The sequence below is a fragment of the Eleutherodactylus coqui genome, chromosome 1 (assembly GCF_035609145.1).
Source record: "Eleutherodactylus coqui strain aEleCoq1 chromosome 1, aEleCoq1.hap1, whole genome shotgun sequence".
In the NCBI taxonomy this organism is placed as follows: Eukaryota; Metazoa; Chordata; class Amphibia; order Anura; family Eleutherodactylidae; genus Eleutherodactylus; species Eleutherodactylus coqui.
Window position 1 is genome coordinate 290574918 of NC_089837.1, and position 20029 is coordinate 290594946.

At 43.5% G+C, this 20029-nt stretch overlaps 1 protein-coding gene across 1 annotated transcript in view; it reads right to left on the reverse strand.

Annotated features, from left to right (window-relative positions):
* Positions 1-20029, reverse strand: part of ARID1A (AT-rich interaction domain 1A) — a 56806-nt gene that overhangs the window by 21537 nt on the left and 15240 nt on the right. The window contains exons 2-3 of the mRNA XM_066572980.1: positions 3177-3377; positions 645-1052 (exon numbers count right to left, since the gene is read on the reverse strand). Coding sequence (XP_066429077.1) covers positions 645-1052; positions 3177-3377 — 609 coding nt within the window. The remainder of the gene's footprint in view (positions 1-644; positions 1053-3176; positions 3378-20029) is intronic.

The following is a 20029-nucleotide window of genomic DNA, read 5'->3' on the forward strand; positions in this document are numbered from 1 at the left end:
AATGACAGCACTCTGAACAGAGCGCTGACCAGAACTCCATTCACTTTCAACGGGACTCCCGAATACCTGATCAGTGCACATGCTCGGGTATTTCCATCACTCCTATTGAAATGAATGGATCGCTGACTGCTCATGCTCGGCCAGGGCTAAATTCAGAGTGACGTCACTGCTGGGTAAGAAGCAACCCTTGCAGTGACAGGAGAAGGGGACACTGGAGTCCCATTAGAGTTCGGCAGGGATCACAGAAGTGAGCCCCCCCCCGATCAGCAAATTATTGCCTATGGGGAAAGGAATAATGTGTTCTGCTAAAATTTCTTTAAGAAGGTTGAGGGTCGGCGTTGAATTTAAATTTGGTAGCTTTCATAGAACTTTCAATATGTGGTCCAAAGAAGTGTCAAATGAAACACCACAAGAGATTGTAAAAACTTTAGAAGTAGCCAAATCAACAATTTGGTAATAAGTAAAGCACTGGTATTCTCAGCAACACAAAGTATACACTTTAATCACAGATTAAACAGAGTTTCAAATCCAATTAGAAAATTGTGTCACCCACCTATATAAAGAAAGAAAAAGAGTGGGAACAAACAAACAAAAAAAGCAAGACACAAATACACCCAGATAAAAATCTAAGACTACTTTGGTACCTGTGGTGGAGGGAAGCGTTGCTGAGTATAGGTACTCCCCTGCTGTGCTCCAGATGTGGAATAGGATGATCCTTGCTGCTGTGATGTAGGATACTGTGGAGCTTGCTGGGTGTATGGCGACTGGCTTTGTGAACTTGTTGGGGGCCCCTGCTGCTGTTGCGTATAGGGCGATGGAGATGGTGACTGCTGTTGCTGGGGGAAGGTGGGTTGCACAGGCTGGCTAGAGGGTGGCTGAGAAGAGGACGTCTGCTGCTGTGTGTAAGACTGAGGAGCTGACTGCTGCTGAGAATACTGGGTTTGTGGTGGTGTTGTTTGCTGCTGTGGAGGGTGGAGGCTCTGCTGGTTATAGTATGGTGACTGGCTCTGCTGAGAATAGGATCCAGGGCCTTGTTGCGCATATGAAGTCATCTAGAGATAGAAACAACAAATGGATTAATAAGCAGCAGATCTGAAGAATAATATTTTACGAAAAGGGAAACCTTAAGACAGACTCTCTTATGTTAAATGCACCAATTCTAAAATCTCCATTATGACAATGTGGAAAACTGTAGTATAAAGAACAATGCAACATTTACCCATGTCAGCTTACAGAACTTGACTCAGACCTGGCATCCACTAGATGGTATTTCTAAGGCCAACTTCACAAGGGCGAGTGCAATATCGCCAACATGCGAAGTTTAATATGGGAGGCGTTTTTATGTCAAAAATCGCTGATGCGAGAGCAAGCACAAAAGATAGGACAAGCTGCGATTTCTCGCATCACAGGAAGAAAAAATAAATAAAATGGCTCATGTGTATGACCTCATTCAAAAGAACGGGGTTCATATTCGTGCATCTCACAACGCACAGATCTCGTGTGATTTTCTCGCCTGTGTGAAGCTGGCCAGAGGGTTAATTCCCCAGATTGTAAGTCATGCATGGAAAGCATAATGGGATTAAAAGATCTGTCATCCGAATAAGATGACCCATGTATGAGCACAGTATTACAGACATAACAATTCCTAGGGGCCAAAACCGCAAAAAAAGAAATATAAAAAAAAGTGCCATTTAGTCAACAAAAGTGATGAAAATACAGCAAACTCAATTCTGAGTCTGCTGTATTCATGAGGGTAAATGCTCCCTCTCCCAAGCTCAGAACTGTAGGACATGGCATCCACAAAGAACTGTAGTTTCCCACAGGGTACTTTTCAATTTTTAGGGTATTAACATAATGGGTTATATTGCTAATATGATTTCCCCTGACTGAATGAAGGCAATTGAGCAAGCAACAAAAGTTAAAGCTCTTACATGGCAGGGCTGGAAGTGTATAGGGGCTCAGTGCTTGACTAACGCGTGGCGAGGCGTGCTTTGAAAGATTTATTACATTAAAAATAGTGCCGCTTGTTTACCATAAAAGTAGAGGATTTCTATACTTTCATAAATTAAAGTAGACTTTGGACGTCACGCCACCGTTAGGCCGCACTCACATGCTTTTGAAAGCATTTACTGCAGCGTTTGAAACGCTGCGCTAAACTCCGATTTCAATGGGGCTTCAGACTAGCGTTCGAATGTTGCCAGCTCTATTTTAGTGCATGTTAACGCACCTCATCACCCATTGTAATGATGAAGTGCATTAAAAACATCAAATGCTTTTGCATGCAGTTCGAAAACACGTTGTGTTTGAAACACATTTTAACAGACGCTCGTGTGAGCAGCCTTACGATAAAATACTGACAGAAGACTATTACTACCAGTTACCAAAATTATCTTTTTCAAAAATCACACCAAAAATTTGCAGAAGGTGGCAACATTTGCTATGACCAAAGATACAGGGGGCCTAATTATGTGTTTACCTGTCAGTGTCCAAATTTATGAACCATTTGGATCTATGGTACATTAAATAATTTCAGTACGACCACAGAGGTCTGTGTGTTACATCTGGAACATTGACAGTTAGGCTGGGCTCACATGACTGTATTGGAATTGCGTATTACGCAGGCTCTGTATGCCTGTGTGATATGCGGTAGCTCAAAATTAATTACATTGCCTTACGCAGTTCCATGCACATTATAGTGTCGGAATTGCGTAACCCATGAGTGGAAAATAGAACGCAGCATGTTTATTTTGTTGCGTACATACACGAGAGAGCCCATTGTTCTCTACTGTCACATATATACTCACAGCCCATATGCAATCCCATTGCATATGGGCCGCGGATATACGCGTTGCTAAGCGGCAAATATAAACAAGAAAAGTGTACTGTGTATGACCACATGCATGAGTACGCGATCACGTGCAGTACAATTTTGCCACCATACACAGGGTTGCAGCCAGGTGCAAAGCCGTAAAATGCTGCGGTAGACCCCTGCTGTTTCACGCTTACGGCAATATGAGCCCAGCCTTAAAGGGGTTTTCCGTTAAAATACTATCGAGGACTACAGTATTTCCATGGAAAACCCCTTTAAGCATAGGTACAATACACCTGTCTAAACGAAACCTCAAACATGTATAATACATCATACAGTGTTTGTTTTAACTTTCAGACAAATGTACCTGTTGTCCATACTGCATACTGATTGCTCCTTGAGGTCTACCCTGCATGGCCATTGGATATCTCTGTGGCGTCTGTGACGTGTAAGGCTGTACTGGGTAACCAGAATGCCCTTGCTGAGGACCAGGCTGTTGGCTGTATGGGTTACTGGAGCCATATGGCTGGGGTCTCATCTTTCCCATTTGATCCATGGGACTGCCAGGCTGTTAAATAGAATTTACACATTAGCAATACGTTCGAATTCATTAGCAACCAAAGTATATAACATGCATTTCAACCCAAACCCAGTGCACACACATTTAAACCACTTTCATCAAAAGACTCCACCCCCGCCCCCAAATATGTAATCCCTTTGTACTCTGCACACTTTCTAAGAACTGGTGATGAGCCTTGACGATTACTGCAGCATTGCACAATATTGTGAAGGGTTGTGTAAGCAGCGATGGAGGGCGAATACATGGATTGCCAGTGTTCCCACAGTAATTAACCTGCTTATTACCTCTGGGACTGCTCAGATGAAGGCTGGCGGTAAGAGCTATTTATAACTGGAAGGGCAAACAGCCGAAGTGTAACAGGTCCCAGCTGTACACCCATCTGAAGTGCGGCCAAGAGCTAGCTGTCTGGTGTGGAGCGCTGGCAGGGAATGAATGACAGGATCTGTGCTTCAGGGACAAGAGGTAAAAAGGGGGAGGGGTGCCCATTCCAAAAACTTTAAAATTTGCCTTTCTGAACCAGCCACACCTAACCCATCTCCTGCACATGAGGAATAAAGGGAGGAGGTGGGCGGAAGAGACACCACACACTGTGCAGGCTTTGGCTCTTAACACTTGGACACATGGCTAATTTGCATTGCTGCCAAAAACAACTGTGAAAAATTAAGTAACGTTCAAAAGCACCAACATTTCCTTTCATGCTATCCTATTATATAGCAACGGCGTTCTGTGGCATCAGACAGAGATAGTCATCACCCACATCAGTTCCGGCCCCCAATTGGCATCAGATTAAAGTATCGGTACGTTTTTGGATTGTGGTAAGAAATGACAGAACTGTAATACACTGTATATGAGCCGCAGAATGAATGAGGATAGGGGCATACAGCAGTGTAATACTGGTCTCTCCTCAATCTTTGGGGAAGGCTTAAATAAAATGGATGATATTCACATGATGATTTCAAAGCTGGATGGTCTCTAAAGCTTCTATGCAGGATCAAGAAAAGCATAAGAAATAGCAAGGATGATTCATAGGAACTATGTAAGGCTGGAAAAGGTAGTAGGCTGCCCATCCAGTTCAGGCTACTACCTACCAATGTTGATCTAAAGGAAGGCAAAAAACAAGCAAACATGGAGGTAGAAGAAAATTTTCCTAATTTTAGTGGGAAAAAAATCCTTCCCAACTTTAAGACTGGCAACTAGAATCCCTGGATTAACGTTTTACCATCTATGTCCCCCATGATGTGAATGTCCCCCCAAAGGTCTTTATGACATTCACATGGTCTTGTTTTTTTATTTGACACTTCTCCACTGTAGCTGGGGCATCCATAGAAGCCTCAGGTACAGGAAAAAACATCCCCTGTAGTGACTAATCACTGGCAGAGCTGTCAGGGTCTGCTGGGACCCTGGCAGGGAAACACTAACTTTTGTACATTGAGCACTATGTACCTGAGAAAGGAGAAAGTAAAAGCAGTTTAAAAACCACTTCTGTTTCTCAGCTATGACTAGGGCCGGCTGCACATGACCGGGTCGGATTCCACATGGGGAGCCCACAGCAGGATCAGACCCTGTGCCTGCCCTGCATCCGCACGTACCTGTCTTTTCTGCACTGCGGATGCTCCGCATGGTGAGCTGTTGGACATGCGAAGTGCAGTTTAAAGCTATACTTTTTCCTGCCGTAAGGGCCGCAGGTTGGACGGCTTTCATTGAGTTCAATGGAAGCTATCCTTGTGTTATCCGCGCTAAAATAGAGCCTGCTGCGATTTTTCCACCGCGAGTGGGGGAAAAAAATTGCAATTGATTTCCACTCGTGTGCAGGAAAAGACGCTTTTTCTTAGCATTCTATGGGAGGTATTTGCTGCAAAATACGGAGGCCCACCCTGGATTCCGTAACGCAAATTTGCCCGTGTGCAGCTGGCCTACCTGCTGAGAACCCGACCTGTTCCTGCTTGATCGCAGCAGCAGAGGCTTTAATCCCACACTGTACTTCTGCTATTGGCGGGGATTAACGCCAAGGACCATGCGCCGTATATTTACAGCGCTTTGTCCTTATGGGGTTAAACAAATCTGCTCTCATTATCAACCTCTATTTTTCCCTCATTACTTTATTAAAAAAAAAAAAAAAAAAAAAAAAGCGGCCAGCACTGTTTTAATCTTTTTGCCATTTACATAGTTGAACAGTTTAGAGTTAGCTTTACTGTTTGGTAATTAGTCTGTCTCAAACTTTGATGCTTTTTTTTTTTTTTTACATAACCTTTTTCCTTATAGGTTTAGTACTTTAGTACTTAGTAGTTTAAAACACGGTTTGTTTTTTGCCCCCTTTACATCTTGATTGAGCCACATTTGTTTTCACCTATTCTTAACCCATTTTTGTAAGGCAAGAGCCTCTAACAGTAAGGCAGCCTGCAGACAGCTGGGTCAGATCCCGCTATGAGAATCCTCGCAGCGGGATCTGACCCGAGCGTCTGCAGAGACCAGCGCGGGACTCACCTGCTCCCACGGCTCCGGATCTTTGATGTGCCGTCTGTCGGCCAGCTGGCGCATGTGCAGAGCGGAGCCGGCGAGTGACATTTCTGTGCAGAGCTTGCAGAGCCCCGCAAGGAAATAGAGCATGCCGCGATTTGTTTTCTGCACGCGATTTCGCACGCACAAATCGCGGCCGTCTGTCTGGGATTGCTTTTTATAACGCAATACTATGGCAGCTTCCACAGGCGGAAATTCTGCGAGAAATCCCCCCGGGGAATTTCCGCTTGTGTGCAGGGGGCCTATGTATTAAAAAATGTACTACCCTGATAAAACTCCCCATTATAAGACAATTGGAATCTGATGGCTAGAGCCAGTACTGTGGTGTGGGACATGCTGGAGAGGCCCCCTGACAACAGAGCGGCCAGTAACATACAGTAAGACTACCCTGCCGGACGTCTTCCGACATCAAAGTTGTACAGGCTTCAATCAGAATGTCTTTAGACGTCAGACAGTGGATTGGAAAGGGTTAAGTTTAAAGTGTCCGCCCCTCTAGTTGGGTCATGTACAAGTTCCAAAAGTTATTGACAAACTTGTTTCCTTAATGGGATCCACAGGTTTCAGCGTCCCGACTTTATATCTGGATAAAGTCCCCCATAATAATTACCTTATTGTGATTTGCAGCTTCATCCATTTGCCTTAGTTACAGTAATACATTTTTATCGGCCTACAGGAAACCCCCTATAAGTATCTCTACCCACAGACTACACATGTTCATCTCCTTATTACATAAAAATAACTCCATCCCTTTCTGGGGTTATTTATTTTTTCGAATTCCACCTGAACTATAACCCCGTAAGTTACCCACCCAGTCACAGCTTTCATCCAACCAGGTCTGTTATTCCCACTAGGTCATAGTTTTCCTCAGTCACTACTTCCAGTAAGTCAACCTTATTAGGCCTCATGTCCACGGGGAAAATCAGGCCCGCTACGGATTCTACATGTAGAATCCGTAGCGGGTCCCTCCTGACCCGCGGACATGAGGGCTGAAAATAAGAATTTAAAAGAATTTACCTATCCGTAGCGGGCGGGGAAGGTCTGCTGTTCCTCACGTCCGGATCCTCTTTTTCGGCCGGCGGATGAATTCGTCACGCCAGCGGCACGTCATCGACGTGCCGCGCGCATGCGCCGGGCACATCCGCTGAGCCGAAGCAAGAAAGATCCGGCCGTGAGGAAGAGAAGACCTTCCCGGTCCGCTCCGGATGGGTAAATACTTTTAAATTCCTATTTTAGGTCTCCCGCGGATCCGGACGGCTTCCATAGAAGCCCGCGGGAGCCATCCCCGCGGGAGACCCCGCACGAAAATGGAGCATGGTCCGGATTTTTTCATGCTCCGTTTTAAAAAAAAACAACACTTTTATTGACCATCCGCAGGTATTTATTTACCCATGGGTTGTCAATGCATCCCTATGGGATGTGGATCCGCATGCGGGAGATCCGCTGCGGATCTTAAATCATATTTTGCCCCTGGACATGAGGCCTTAGTCAGGCTTCTAGCATTAGTCACCATACAGTTACGGTGGTTTTGACTATTTTATGTGTATCCCTAACTGTTCTGCCAGTTCTAACTGTACCAACCCCTCCTACTGCTCCAACTCCATTTGCATTACTTACAGTGGGGGAGGGGTGGGGTGGAAAGACCATGTAGACAATGACCTTGTACTATCTCTCTGGTTGTTGGAAGATTGCCCTGTCTGTCCCCTAATAATTGAGTCTCCCACCACTAGGTCCTGTCTAGCCTGACCTGCACTCCAATTCCTCTTATTAATGGAGCAGACATCCCCCTGGTGGTCAGCATATCATGCTGCAACAGTGCTGACCCTGAAATGAGATTCCCCCCATGTGACAACTTTGCAAACTTGTTAGGGAGGCTAGTCCTAAACTGGCACACCGTAGCACCTAAACTACCATCCACCCCAGCGACTGTCTGCTTACCTAAACTACCATCCACCCCAGCGACTGTCTGCTTACCTAAACTACCATCCACCCCAGCGACTGTCTGCTTACCTAAACTACCATCCACCCCAGCGACTGTCTGCTCACCTAAACTACCATCCACCCTAGCGATTGTCTGCTCAGTGAGCAGCAAACACCCTTCCATGTTTTCAGTGGATCTCAGTGTTGTATGCTGCTAATTTAGGTCCTGAATCTGGGCTTCCAGATCTGCAACAGTCTCCCATCTTGTACAGCAGTATGCACCCTCAAACGGCCGTTCCAGGACTGCATACATGGCCCATGATGTACACTGGATAGCATTAGCCATTTCAATTGGCGAGTCCTATTTTGCATGGGCAAACGAACATGTCTTGTGGGGCAAAAAGGTACAGTACGATACGCCAATGACGCACCAACAAAAAACCTGTTTATACCGCAAACTATGTAGTGCTCAGGCGCACGTAAACGCACTTATGCCTTTATGAAGCCCCTTTATGAAGCCAGTTTAACCCCTTAGTGACAGCCCTATCGTAAAACTACGTCCTGCTGTTGCAGGACGTGTATGGAGGGAGGTAGCGGCACTATCTCCCTCCATATAGCACGGGCATCAGCTGTTTATTACAGCTGACACCCACGGGCAATAGCTGCGCTCGGCCGATCGCGGCTATTAACCCTTTAAATGCCCCGAACGCTGTTCGGGGGTACCGCACGCCCCCCCCCCCCCCCCCCGCGGTGAGATCGGGGGAGCCGTGCAGGTGTCATGGCAGCCGGGGGCCTAATGAATGGCCCCAGGGCTGCCTATCAAGCCATCCACACAGGGTGGCTTGAAAGACTGCCTGTAAAAAAGCAGTATGACGTAATGCTATAGCATTACGTCATACTGGAGGAGCGATCAAAGCATCGCATGTTTAAGTCCCCCAGGGGGACTTCAAAGTACTGTAAAAAAATAAAAATAAATCAATGAAGTTTTTTTAATTGTAAAAAAAAAAAAAAAGTTCTAAAAGTTTAAATCACCCCCCTTTTGTCATATCCATTATTAAAAAAATCAAAATCATAAAATAAAAATATGTATTTGATATCGTTGCGTCCGTAAAAGTCCGATCTATCAAAGTAGTGCATTATTTTTCCCGCACGGTGAACGTCGTCTGAAAAAAAAAATATATAAAGAACGCCAGAAATACACTTTTTTAGTTACCCTGTCTCCCAGAAAAAAAACCAATAAAAAGCGATCAAAAAGTCGTATGTATTCCAAATTGATACTATCGGAAACTTCAGGACATCCCGCAAAAAATGAGCCCTTGCTCAACTACGTCGACGAAAAAATAAAAAAGGTATTGCGCACACAAAATGACCGCAGAAAATTATTGAAAAAAATTAAATATCTTTTTAAAAAAAATTTAAGTACGGTACTACAGCAAAAAAAACACTATACAAGTTTGGTATCGTAGTCATCGTACTGACCCACAGAATAAAAATATCAGGTCGGTTTTGTTGCAATTTGTGTGCTGTAGAAACAGGACGCACCGAAAGATGGTGGAATGTCGTTTTTTTCCATTTCTCTCCGCTAAGAATTTTTAAAAAGTTTTTCAGTAAATTATATGGTACAATAAATAGTGCCATTGAAAAATACAACTCATCCCGCAAAAAACAAGCCTTCATACAGCGACGTCGATGGATAAATTAAGGAGCTACGATTTTTTAAAAGGGAGTAGGAAAAAACAAAAATGGGAAAAAGCAAAAAAGCTCCGTCACTAAGGGGTTAAGGCCCAGTGTCCATGGCTTGCGCCAATTTTCAATGCAGGTATTTTCAGCAGATGCACTGTGGATCATCTTAATTTTTTTTTTTGTAATGGCTTGCAGGTAAACGTGAATTGTGCGTTTTCATCTCCCATAGAAATGAAGCATGCTGTGATTTTAGATCCACGCGGGGCATCCGCAAAGCATCTAAAAATCAAATCTGCAGCGTTTAATTTGGTTGCGGACACCCCATTGTTGGATATTGGGCCTTAGGCCTCATGCCCACTTGCATGCACAGATACCACTGCTGAATCCTGCAGCGGTATCCGAGCATGCCCGAGGACACGAAGAGGAAAAAAATAATTTCTTATCTCTCCGGGTTCAGCGCAGGTCTCTGCGCCAGCCGGATCTTTTTTCTTCAGCACAGCAGATGCTTCCGGGAGCGCCAGCCGACGCTCCCAGCGCAATCGCAGTGCTATTTTATTTTAAATCTCCTGCTCTCCCACGTATCCGTGGCACTGTACAAAAGCAGATGTGGCTGTGCCGTAGGTAAGGTCATGGAAGCCGTCTGTACGGAGACCTGCAGGAAAATGGTGCACGCTGCGATTTCTTCCCATGCGTGTGACCCACATACCGGGGGGGGGGGGGGGGAATTAAAATAATCACATCCGCATGCTTTTAGCTGCCCTACTGATGCTAATGCATCCCTATGGGCAGCAAGATGCACAGATCTCCGTTGCAGGGGCCACGCACAGATTTTATAATTAAAATCCGCACGTGGACATTGGGCCTTAGTCACACACACACAATTAAAACCACTCTTTAACCCCTTAAGGAAATGGGCTATTTTGGGCTTAAGGACGCAACGATTTTTTGCGGATTTTCATCTCCATTTTTTAAAAGCCATAACTTTTACTTTTCCGTGGACACGGTCGTATGAGGGCTTGTTTTTTGCGTGGCGAACTGTAGTTTTTGAGGGTACATAGACGATTGTAAAACTTATTTTTTTATGGTAAGAGGGAGAGAAAACGCATCAATTCTGACAGATTTTTTTTGCACAGCGTTAATCATGCAGTTCAAAGGGCACAATACATTTTTTCTGCGGGTCGGTACGATTACATAGATACCAAAATTCTTACATGTATTTAGGTTTTTCTACAATAAAACCCCTTTAGGAACTTTTTTTCCCCCTAAAATCGCTGCATTCAAAGTCCTTTAACGGTTTCTTTTTTCTATGTACGGAGCTCTGTGAGGGCTTGTTTTTTGCGAGACGAGTTGGGTTTTTTTGGTACTATTTTGGGGCACATACGGCTTTTTTGATCACTTATTGCATTTTTAGGGACGCAAAAAGCTAAAAATTAGCACTTTGCCTCAGTGTTTTAGCGTTTTTTACGTGCAGAATAAAAAGCATGTGCAACTTATTGCACGTATCGTTACGGACGCAACAATACCAATTATGTGGGATTTTAAATTTTTTTTTTTACGCTAATATGAGAAAAAAAAGGTAGTAAAATCCCCCCCCCCCCCCCATTTGTTTCTTTCTGGGGGGCTTCCAGAACAGCACTGTTGCTGTAATAAGGCAATGCAGGATTTCTCTCCTGCAATGCCTTATCGCTAATCCAGCGATCACAGGCACTGGCAATACAGGACACCGGTATCTGGCATCCTGTTGCCATGACAACCAGTCGGGCTTTTTTGTGATAACATCGTGAGAGCCTGGCAACTTCACAAAGGGAGCGCAGTTGACCCCGCTGTTAACAGAGTGGTTAACAGCGGGGGGAGCATCTCCGATGCACCCCCGCTGCTGCAGCAGGAGGCAGGCTATCACGAGCAGCCAGCTCCCACTGCTAGATAGCGTGAGATCTATTATGATCTCGCGCTATCCACAGGACGTAAATTTACACCCTGTTGCGGGAAGTACCCCGCTGCCAGGACGTAAACTTACGCCCTGAAGCAGGAAAGGGTTAAATTAAGCAATTGCCACGCTCCCACAGGTCTTTTGTTTGCTTTAAGCTATATCAGCAGCAGTTCCTGCAATGAATCCCGTTTATACCCCCCTCCCCCCAAAAAGTAAAAAAGTTACTTTTAGCTTTGCTATAATAAAATATACCCCTGCACGCACCAAATACCTTGCAGGCTTTCACAGATTTACATCAGTCTGCGTGCCTCAACAGTAGAGTTCATCTCCAGCAAGAGATTATTCTGAGTGAAATTATATATTTTTTTGGACCAAAAAGACATTTTACTCAGAGTTTTACATCCATATACTTTGCATGTTTTTTTTTGTAAAATAAAAAAAAAAAAAAAAAAATAATGAAGGTCCATTTTTTTTTACATTGATAACTGCGAAGCAAAGCTAGAAAAACAAACCATACAGGGGTCATCCATGTCTGCTTTTTTTGTGTGCCAACACTACTTGGCAAACTGCAGCATTATGCCACGGATCTGCAGGTTCCTCTGATCTTCCAAGATGACCATCGCTCTCACCTTGGCCAAATTACTAATTCTACATATCAGTATCACACACACACACAAAAAGAATACATACAACACACACACACACACACACACACACACACACACAGTTTTGTTTTCTTTCATTTTAAAAACTACTGCACCATTGATAACTACAGCACAATAAGCCCTCATATGGCTCCGTTAATGGAAAACGAAAATATAGGTCCCCAAATACAGCTTTCAAAAAAAAAAGAAAAGTGAATAAAATGCCAAGTTCCCAAAAATAGCATCGATAAACTATAGCTCATCTTGCAAAAAGTTGTGATATATATTTGCAGCAACGCAAAAATAAAAGCGTTTAGCTCATAGAATGCAGCAGCAATAAATACATATGCTGGTATATTTTTTTTTTACTGGGTCTGTGTGTGCAAAGAAAATAGTAAAACATTATATAAATTATTGCTATAAACATACAGATCTAGATGATAAAGTTATGTATACCACAAACTGAAACCTGGAAAACCAAAAAAACAGAAGCCCTTACATAAGCATGTCAACAGAAAAAAATTAAAGTTGTAGCTCTACAGTCCCTTTTACATGGGCCAACAGTCGGGTACACAATGGCATAGGCGATAATGTCACCGCTAAGGTTGTTGGCGCTCGTGCAGAACATTTACCCTGACAGACTTCACCGCTGGATCACGGGCTTGTCGCTCAGCGCTTACACTGACCGTCAAACCCGCGATGATTTTTAATGTGACTGAAAAGTCAGCTAACAACCTGTGAACTAAAAGCGAGCGATTTTTGTGCATTTACACTGCATGATTATCGCTCAAATCCATTTGTTTGAACAAATTTTGGGTGATAATCATCCCATGTAAATGGCCCATTAGGCTTTTAAGACACCCCACAGGTATCTGATGTGGAGGCCATTGGTGGCATTACAGGACTTCAGCCAAGATTTATTATCTTAAGAGTCTAACGGGGTGTACCGGGACATGTCTTAGCATCAGCCATATCACCAACAGCATCCACATCAGACACCTGCAAGCTGCATCAAGAGAGTCCTACACATCATGTATGCAGAAATCAGCTTTAGTTCTGCAATGCTCTGAGAATAGGATTATTCTATAGATTTGCACATGCACACAGGGTTACTCAAAAAGGAGAAGATTTGGGGATTTAATTACAAAACTATAAAAGACAGTTACACAATCCACACATCACAGACAAGAGGAAGGGTGAAAGTTTATAGCATGCCAATAAGTTCCCTTTTGTGCCACACTGCAGCGCTGTTTGCCGTTTATAGGTAAATGGTGATATCACAGGAGAATATTTTCCATTTAGTTATCCTCTACGTGAGGGAGATGTGATCATGCAGAATAGCTTACACAATATACCTCCTTAAGTGCATTTCTATGTGGACTGGTTCCTTTAATAATATAAAGTTAAGCAGGCTTGAAATAAAGACTTGATACTCCCCTACCCTGACCACTCTCCACCGCACAGAACCCAGGAGAAGCGGCAGGCAGTCCATGTCCTTCATTGTGAACATGATTGCTCAGGCACTCCCAGGCTTCAGCGGCGAGTACTAAAATTTCTTTAAGGGTCCATTTATTGACAGCCTCCACTACAGATATCTTCCCCATCACATTGACAAACATCTCAGGAGTAACGGGTGGACAGCAGTGTTCGTACCAGAGGCCGAAATGACAGCATCAGTCTTGCAAATGATTTGCCAATGAGTTCCGAGCAAATCCCACATTGTACTACTGAAAACATTACCAATGTGGCTTTGGTGTAACGATTGATACGACTTAGGGGGAAAAAGTACTGAATTTTTAAACCTCAACATGTGAAACTTGTAAAGGCTGTAGGCAAGCTCGCCTGAGAGTATGCTCACACAGGGCAGAAGTGTTGCAGAATATCTGTACTGGAAAATTCAGAGGCAAATTACACATCTAATAGAGTCAAAATACACATCATTCAGCTGAATACCGCCAGATTCTAGCAAATGCTACACTTCCCACACCATGCCCCGACACCCTCAAGCGACTGCCAAGCCACTGGTCAGGTGATGCCACTTCTGCATGACCTGACCAGCAGCTTGGCATTTGATGTTTTGGATGCAGAATTTGCCACAGTTTTCCCATGCAAACACCAAGCTCAATGCGAACACAGATACCCTAAGGCTGCCTGTTCATGGGCGTTTTTGCATTGCTTTCCCCGCAGGGAATGCAGTGCACGCTTTGAAAGCGCAGTCGTCGTCGTCCCCCCCCCCCCCCCCACCCGGTCCAATAGCGGTCCTCCGCTCATGGCTGGCAAATCGCAGCATGCTGCGAATTTCCGCGGTGAGACCATCTGTCAGATAGGCTCACAGCGGAGATCTGTCCTCTGGCTCCTGCTCCCCCGGGGCAGCTCCGCAATGCCGTGGACAAGCAGCCTAAGGCTACCTACACTTGAGTGAGATCAGATTGGGAAACTCAGCTAGATATTACGCTCGTGAACATGTGCTTGACCCATAGTGGCGAGGCGGTTTTCACACATAGAATCTGTGAAATTCTTCCTTTCACGCGCGAGAGGGAGGAAATCAGCAGTGTTTCCGATTGATTTCAATGGGAAACCTTGCACACACCGCATTAATGTGCGATGTGTTCCATCAACGCAAAAAGATAGGTCTCATGTCCACGGGCAAAATTGAATTGCAGGATCTCCACGGATCACCCACACGAATGATCGATAGTTCAATGTGCCCATAGACAATTATTGAGCATCTGCAGGTAATTAAATACCTGCTGTTATTTTATTCCGGCACGCGGGACAAAAATTGCAGCATGCTCCATTTTCTGCAGATTCCCGCACTGAAAGTAGTAGATGGTGGAAATAAACTTCCAGCGGACGTGGTTGGAAAATCAAAGTAGAACTTCAAGCATGCCTAAGATAAGATGTATGCTAAGTAAAAAGGAAAGAGCGGACTGAATGGCTCATGTGGTCTTTTTCTGCCAATTTTTTATACACTAAAAACACACACACAAAAAAAAAAAAAAAAAAGATCTAATTGTATCATTACATTCCAAGAGCCATAACTTTTTTTATTTGTCCATTAATAGCTATGAGCGCTTTTTTTTTGTTTGTTTGTTTTTTTTTGCAGGGCCTAGTCTTCATTTATCCCATCTTTTGGGAACAATGTTTCAATGACTCTCTAGAGGCAAGTTTTACAAAATCTGCTATTACCAATTTTTTTTAATTCTTATTGTGTCCACTGTGCAGTATACACTATGTTGACAAAAGTATTGGGACACAGGTGACAAAATTGGATTTTATTCACACTTTAAAGACAATGATGGGCTGTTTTTGGCCTTAATGACTGCAGTAACCCTCCTAGGCTGCTTTCAGCCAAATTCCAATACATGTGTGGAAGGATTTGCCTCGAGTCCTCGACGATAGCTTCAGATACAGGGGATGAAGGATACAGCGTTCTAGTTCGTCCCAAAGATGCTTCATGGGATTGAGAGAAAATTTGGGCTGGTGAATGCCTCACTGCATACTGTATGACATAGTGCTCGGTCCTGTTGGTAGAGACACGGAGCTGTACCAAAGTATTGCCACAGGGCAGGAAACGTTACACTGCCTAGACTATCTCTGTACCCATTGGTGTTAAGGGTAGACCTCAGTAGAACCAATGGCCCCAGTTCTACCCAGCAGAAACACCCCCACACCATAACAGAACCTCCTCCAAACTTCACTGTTGGGAAGATGCATTCACATAGAAATTGTTCTCCGGGGAACCCCCACGTGAGGCTGTCCAATCGGCAGAATGTGTACTGCGAGTCAGCTGTCCATAACACTTGGGAGGGTGCAGCTAGACAGGGGGAAATGATATCTAGAAGGTTGGAGGAGTGTTTAAGCTGGTGGGAGGGGTTAGAACTGGCAGAATAGTTAATAGGGATACACTTGATATGAAAAGGAAAAAAAAAAAAAAAAAAAACTGTATGGTGACTAATGGTAGAAGTCTGACCAATAAGGTTGTTGAACTGGAAGTAATTCCTGAGGAAAACTGACAGCAGGAATAATGGACACCTGGTTGGATGAAAGCTGTGACTGGGCAATGAACGAACAGCTTTAGTTTATTCAAAAAAATAGTGGCCATAAGAAACAAGTTGAAAGGTTACTAAAATAGGGGCTTTTGTCAGGTAGCTACAAATACTAAAATTTTAGGAAGACAAAAGTTCTATCTGCTTAGAGATGCTCTTAACCTTATTGACTGGAATAATGTCCTCAGCAATAAGAGTAAAGACAATAAATAGAAATTTGTAAAACCATCTTATGTATTTACTGTGAGCAATTTATACCTTACAGGAATAAAAGGTTAGGCATGAAGAGAAAACCAATGTGGCTCAATAAAGATGTAAAACAGGGCAAAAAAAAAAAGAAATTACTAAAACAAGAACGCAGTGAAGAAACGCTAAAAACTAACAGGAAAAAAAACTCCAGAAAAAGCAGCAAAGGTGGAGACAGACTCATAGACAAAGTAAAACTAACCCTACACTATACAACTAGCAAAAAGATTAACAAAGTGTTGGCCCTTAAAAGGCAAACAGAAAAATTATAGAGGGCCATGAGAAAGCAGATGTGTTAGTTTTTTTCACCAGTGTATTCACTCAAGGAAATCAAATGTAAGCTGAAATGCAGAGTGATAAAGTAAAGGTCACCACTCTAAAGGCCCTTTTACACAACAATTATCGCTCAAAAGCCATCTTTTGAGCGATAATCGTTGCTTGTAAATGTGCCCATCTTTCATTTTTCTGCTCGGCCTAAGATCCATCATTTGGCAGAAGAGCTGATAGCAGGGTCTTCATGCTGTGTTCCTCGCGGGGAGCGCTGATAACATTGTCTCAGCTGTCAGCCCGCGACAGAACAAAGGGAATGTATTCAGAGAACAGATCACCCGGTTCTCCAAATATAGCTCCCGGCGGCTCACATGCATTAATAAGCTACTAATTGGCATTAGTACCAATTAGTAGTTTTATGCAAAATCATCACTCAAAAGCCATCTTTTGCGTGATCATCTTTGTGTGTAAATGGGCCTTCAGGACTTCTGTTCACAAATGTTTTTCCCCACATATTATGCGTGCAATGTATGGCGGTGTAATACTCAATGAATGAAGTCAATGAACTTTCATTGATCCATGTGCGTGTAAACTGTGCATATTGATATGCAGCATGCTCCATTTTTCAGCATACCATGCAGTGTGAGCCCTATACTTTATCGGCAGTGTATGAAACACTGTCCACACACAATACATTGCAAATGGGCGGTGTTCTCATATAGAACCCAGCTATGAAACAGAATAGGGAATTTTTTTATTTTTTTTTAAAGTCACCCTGCGCATAACCGTATGCAAGCAGAACCCGCAGCGTTTTACCAGTCTAGACAAGGACATTAGTGCAGAGCTGCCATAAGATAAAAATAAACAAATTGCCAGGTTCCAGTGGCAGACACCTCCAGGTTCTAGGGGAATTAAGTAATGTGACAGACAGATCCCAGTTTCTTATATTTAATGACTAAGTGACGGGGTCTGTGCCACTGGCAGATATCCAATGTGGTGCAGATAGTCAAAAAGGTGGACCAGTAAACTACAGACAGGCAAGCCTAACCTGCATTGTTTGTAAAATGTTTGAAGGGTTTCTAAAGGCCCTTTTACAAACAACGATTATCGCTCAAAAGCCATCTTTTAAGCGATAAGTTGTGCGTAAATGTGTGTTCAGCATGCACTTTTCGACCATCGCTGAGTTCAGCTCTGCTTAAAATACATCGGGACTAGAGTTGAGCGAGCATACTCGCTAAGGACAATTACTCGAGTATTGTCCTTAGTGAGTACCTGTCTGCTCGGAACAAAAGATTCAGGTGTCGGCGCAGGTGAGCGGCGAGTTGCGGAAGTGAGCAGGGGGGAGAGAGATCTCCCCTCCGTTCCCCCCTGCTCTTCCCCGCCAGCACCCGAATCTTTTCTTCCAAGCGGGCAGGTACTCGCTAAGGACAATGTTCGCTCGAGTAATTGTCCTTAGCGAGTATGCTCGCTCATCTCTAATCAGGGCTGATGAGACAGACTGCAAGCTGAGTTCTATGGCAGCTGTCCCACTGGAGAACAAGTGTGATGTATTTAGAGAACAGACCACCCGCTGTTCTCTAAATACATGCAAATGAAGCTAATTATCTTCTAATGGGCTGATTAGCCCATTAGTAGCGAATGCAAAATGACTGCTCAAAACTGTCAGTTTCTGACTAATTTTGAGCCGCCATCTGTGTGTGTAAATGCACCTTTAGAGATGCTAACCTGGAGTACCTCAAGGTAAATGGCTGTATAATTCTGTATCAGCGTGGGTTTATGAGAGATCATTCCTGTTAAACCAACCTGATCAGCTTCTACGAGGAGGTAAATTCTAGGCTGAACCAGGGAGAGTCATTGGATCTTGTGTATCTGCAGTTCCAAAGAGTTTGATACTGTGCTGAATAAAGGCTTGTTAAAGAAAATGAAAATGCTTGTTCTGGGTGATAATGTGTGTAAGTGGGTAAGTAACCATCTCAGTTATAGAAAGCAGAGGGTGGTTATTAAATGGTACATACTCAATTAGCTAGGGCCCAATACTGACCCCCTGTCTTTTTAAGTATATTTCTTAATGTTTTTAGGAGGATTATACAATATTTGCAAATAATCCTAAATTGTGTAAAGTAATTAACACAAGTGAGGACAATATCTAGTTACATGTGGATCTGGATAAACTGGGAGTTTGGGTAGAAAAGTGGTAAATGAGATTTAACCCCTTAGTGACGGCCCTATCGTAAAACTACGTCCTGCTGTTGCAGGACGTGTATGGAGGGAGGTAGCGGCGCCATCTCCCTCCATACAGCGCGGGCATCAGCTGTTTATTACAGCTGACACCCGCGGGCAATAGCTGCGCTCGGCCGGTCGCGGCTATTAACCCTTTAAATGCCGCTGTCAATTCTGACACCAGCATTTAAATCCCCCAAACGCTGTTCGGGGGTCCCGCACGGCTCCCCCGCGGTGAGATCGGGGGAGCCGTGCAGGTGTCATGGCAGCCGGGGGCCTAATGAATGGCCCTAGGGCTGCCTTAGCAGACTGCCTATCAAGCCATCCACACAGGGTGGCTTGAAAGACTGCCTGTAAAAAAGCAGTATGACGTAATGCTATAGCATTACGTCATACTGCAGGAGCGATCAAAGCATCGGCATGTTAAAGTCCCCCAGAGAGACTTCAAAGTAATGTAAAAGAAAAAAAGATAGTTTTTTTAATTGTTAAAAAAAAAAAGTTATAAAAGTTTAAATCACCCCCCTTTTGCCATATCCATTATTAAAAAATCAAAATCATAAAAAAAACTATGTATTTGATATCGCCGCGTCCGTAAAAGTCCGATCTATCAAAGTAGTGCATTATTTTTCCCGCACGGTGAACATCTGAAAAAAAAATAAAGAACGCCAGAAATACACTTTAGTTACCCTGTCTCCCAGAAAAAACGCAATAAAAAGCAATCAAAAAGTCGTATGTATTCCAAATTGATACTATCGGAAACTACAGGACATCCCGCAAAAAATGAGCCTCTGCTCAACTACGTCGACGAAAAAAGAAAAAAAAAAGGTATTGCGCGCACAAAATGACCGCAGAAAATTGAAAAAAATTAAATATCTTAAAAAAAATAAATAAAAGTACTACAGCAAAAAAAAAAAAAAAAATACTATACAAGTTTGGTATCGCAGCGATCGTACTGACCCATAGAATAAAAATATCAGGTCGTTTTTGTTGCAATTTGTGACCTCTGAAGTCAGCACCCCATCTTTCAAAAAAGTTAATTTTTTTATAAGTTCTGGATGCACCCCAAAGAGTTCTAGAGTTCCCAATTAATTTTAGAAATAGTTCTAGCAAATTAGGCAAAAAAAAAAATCAACAAATGTATCTCTGCGGTGCTAACTTCCAAAA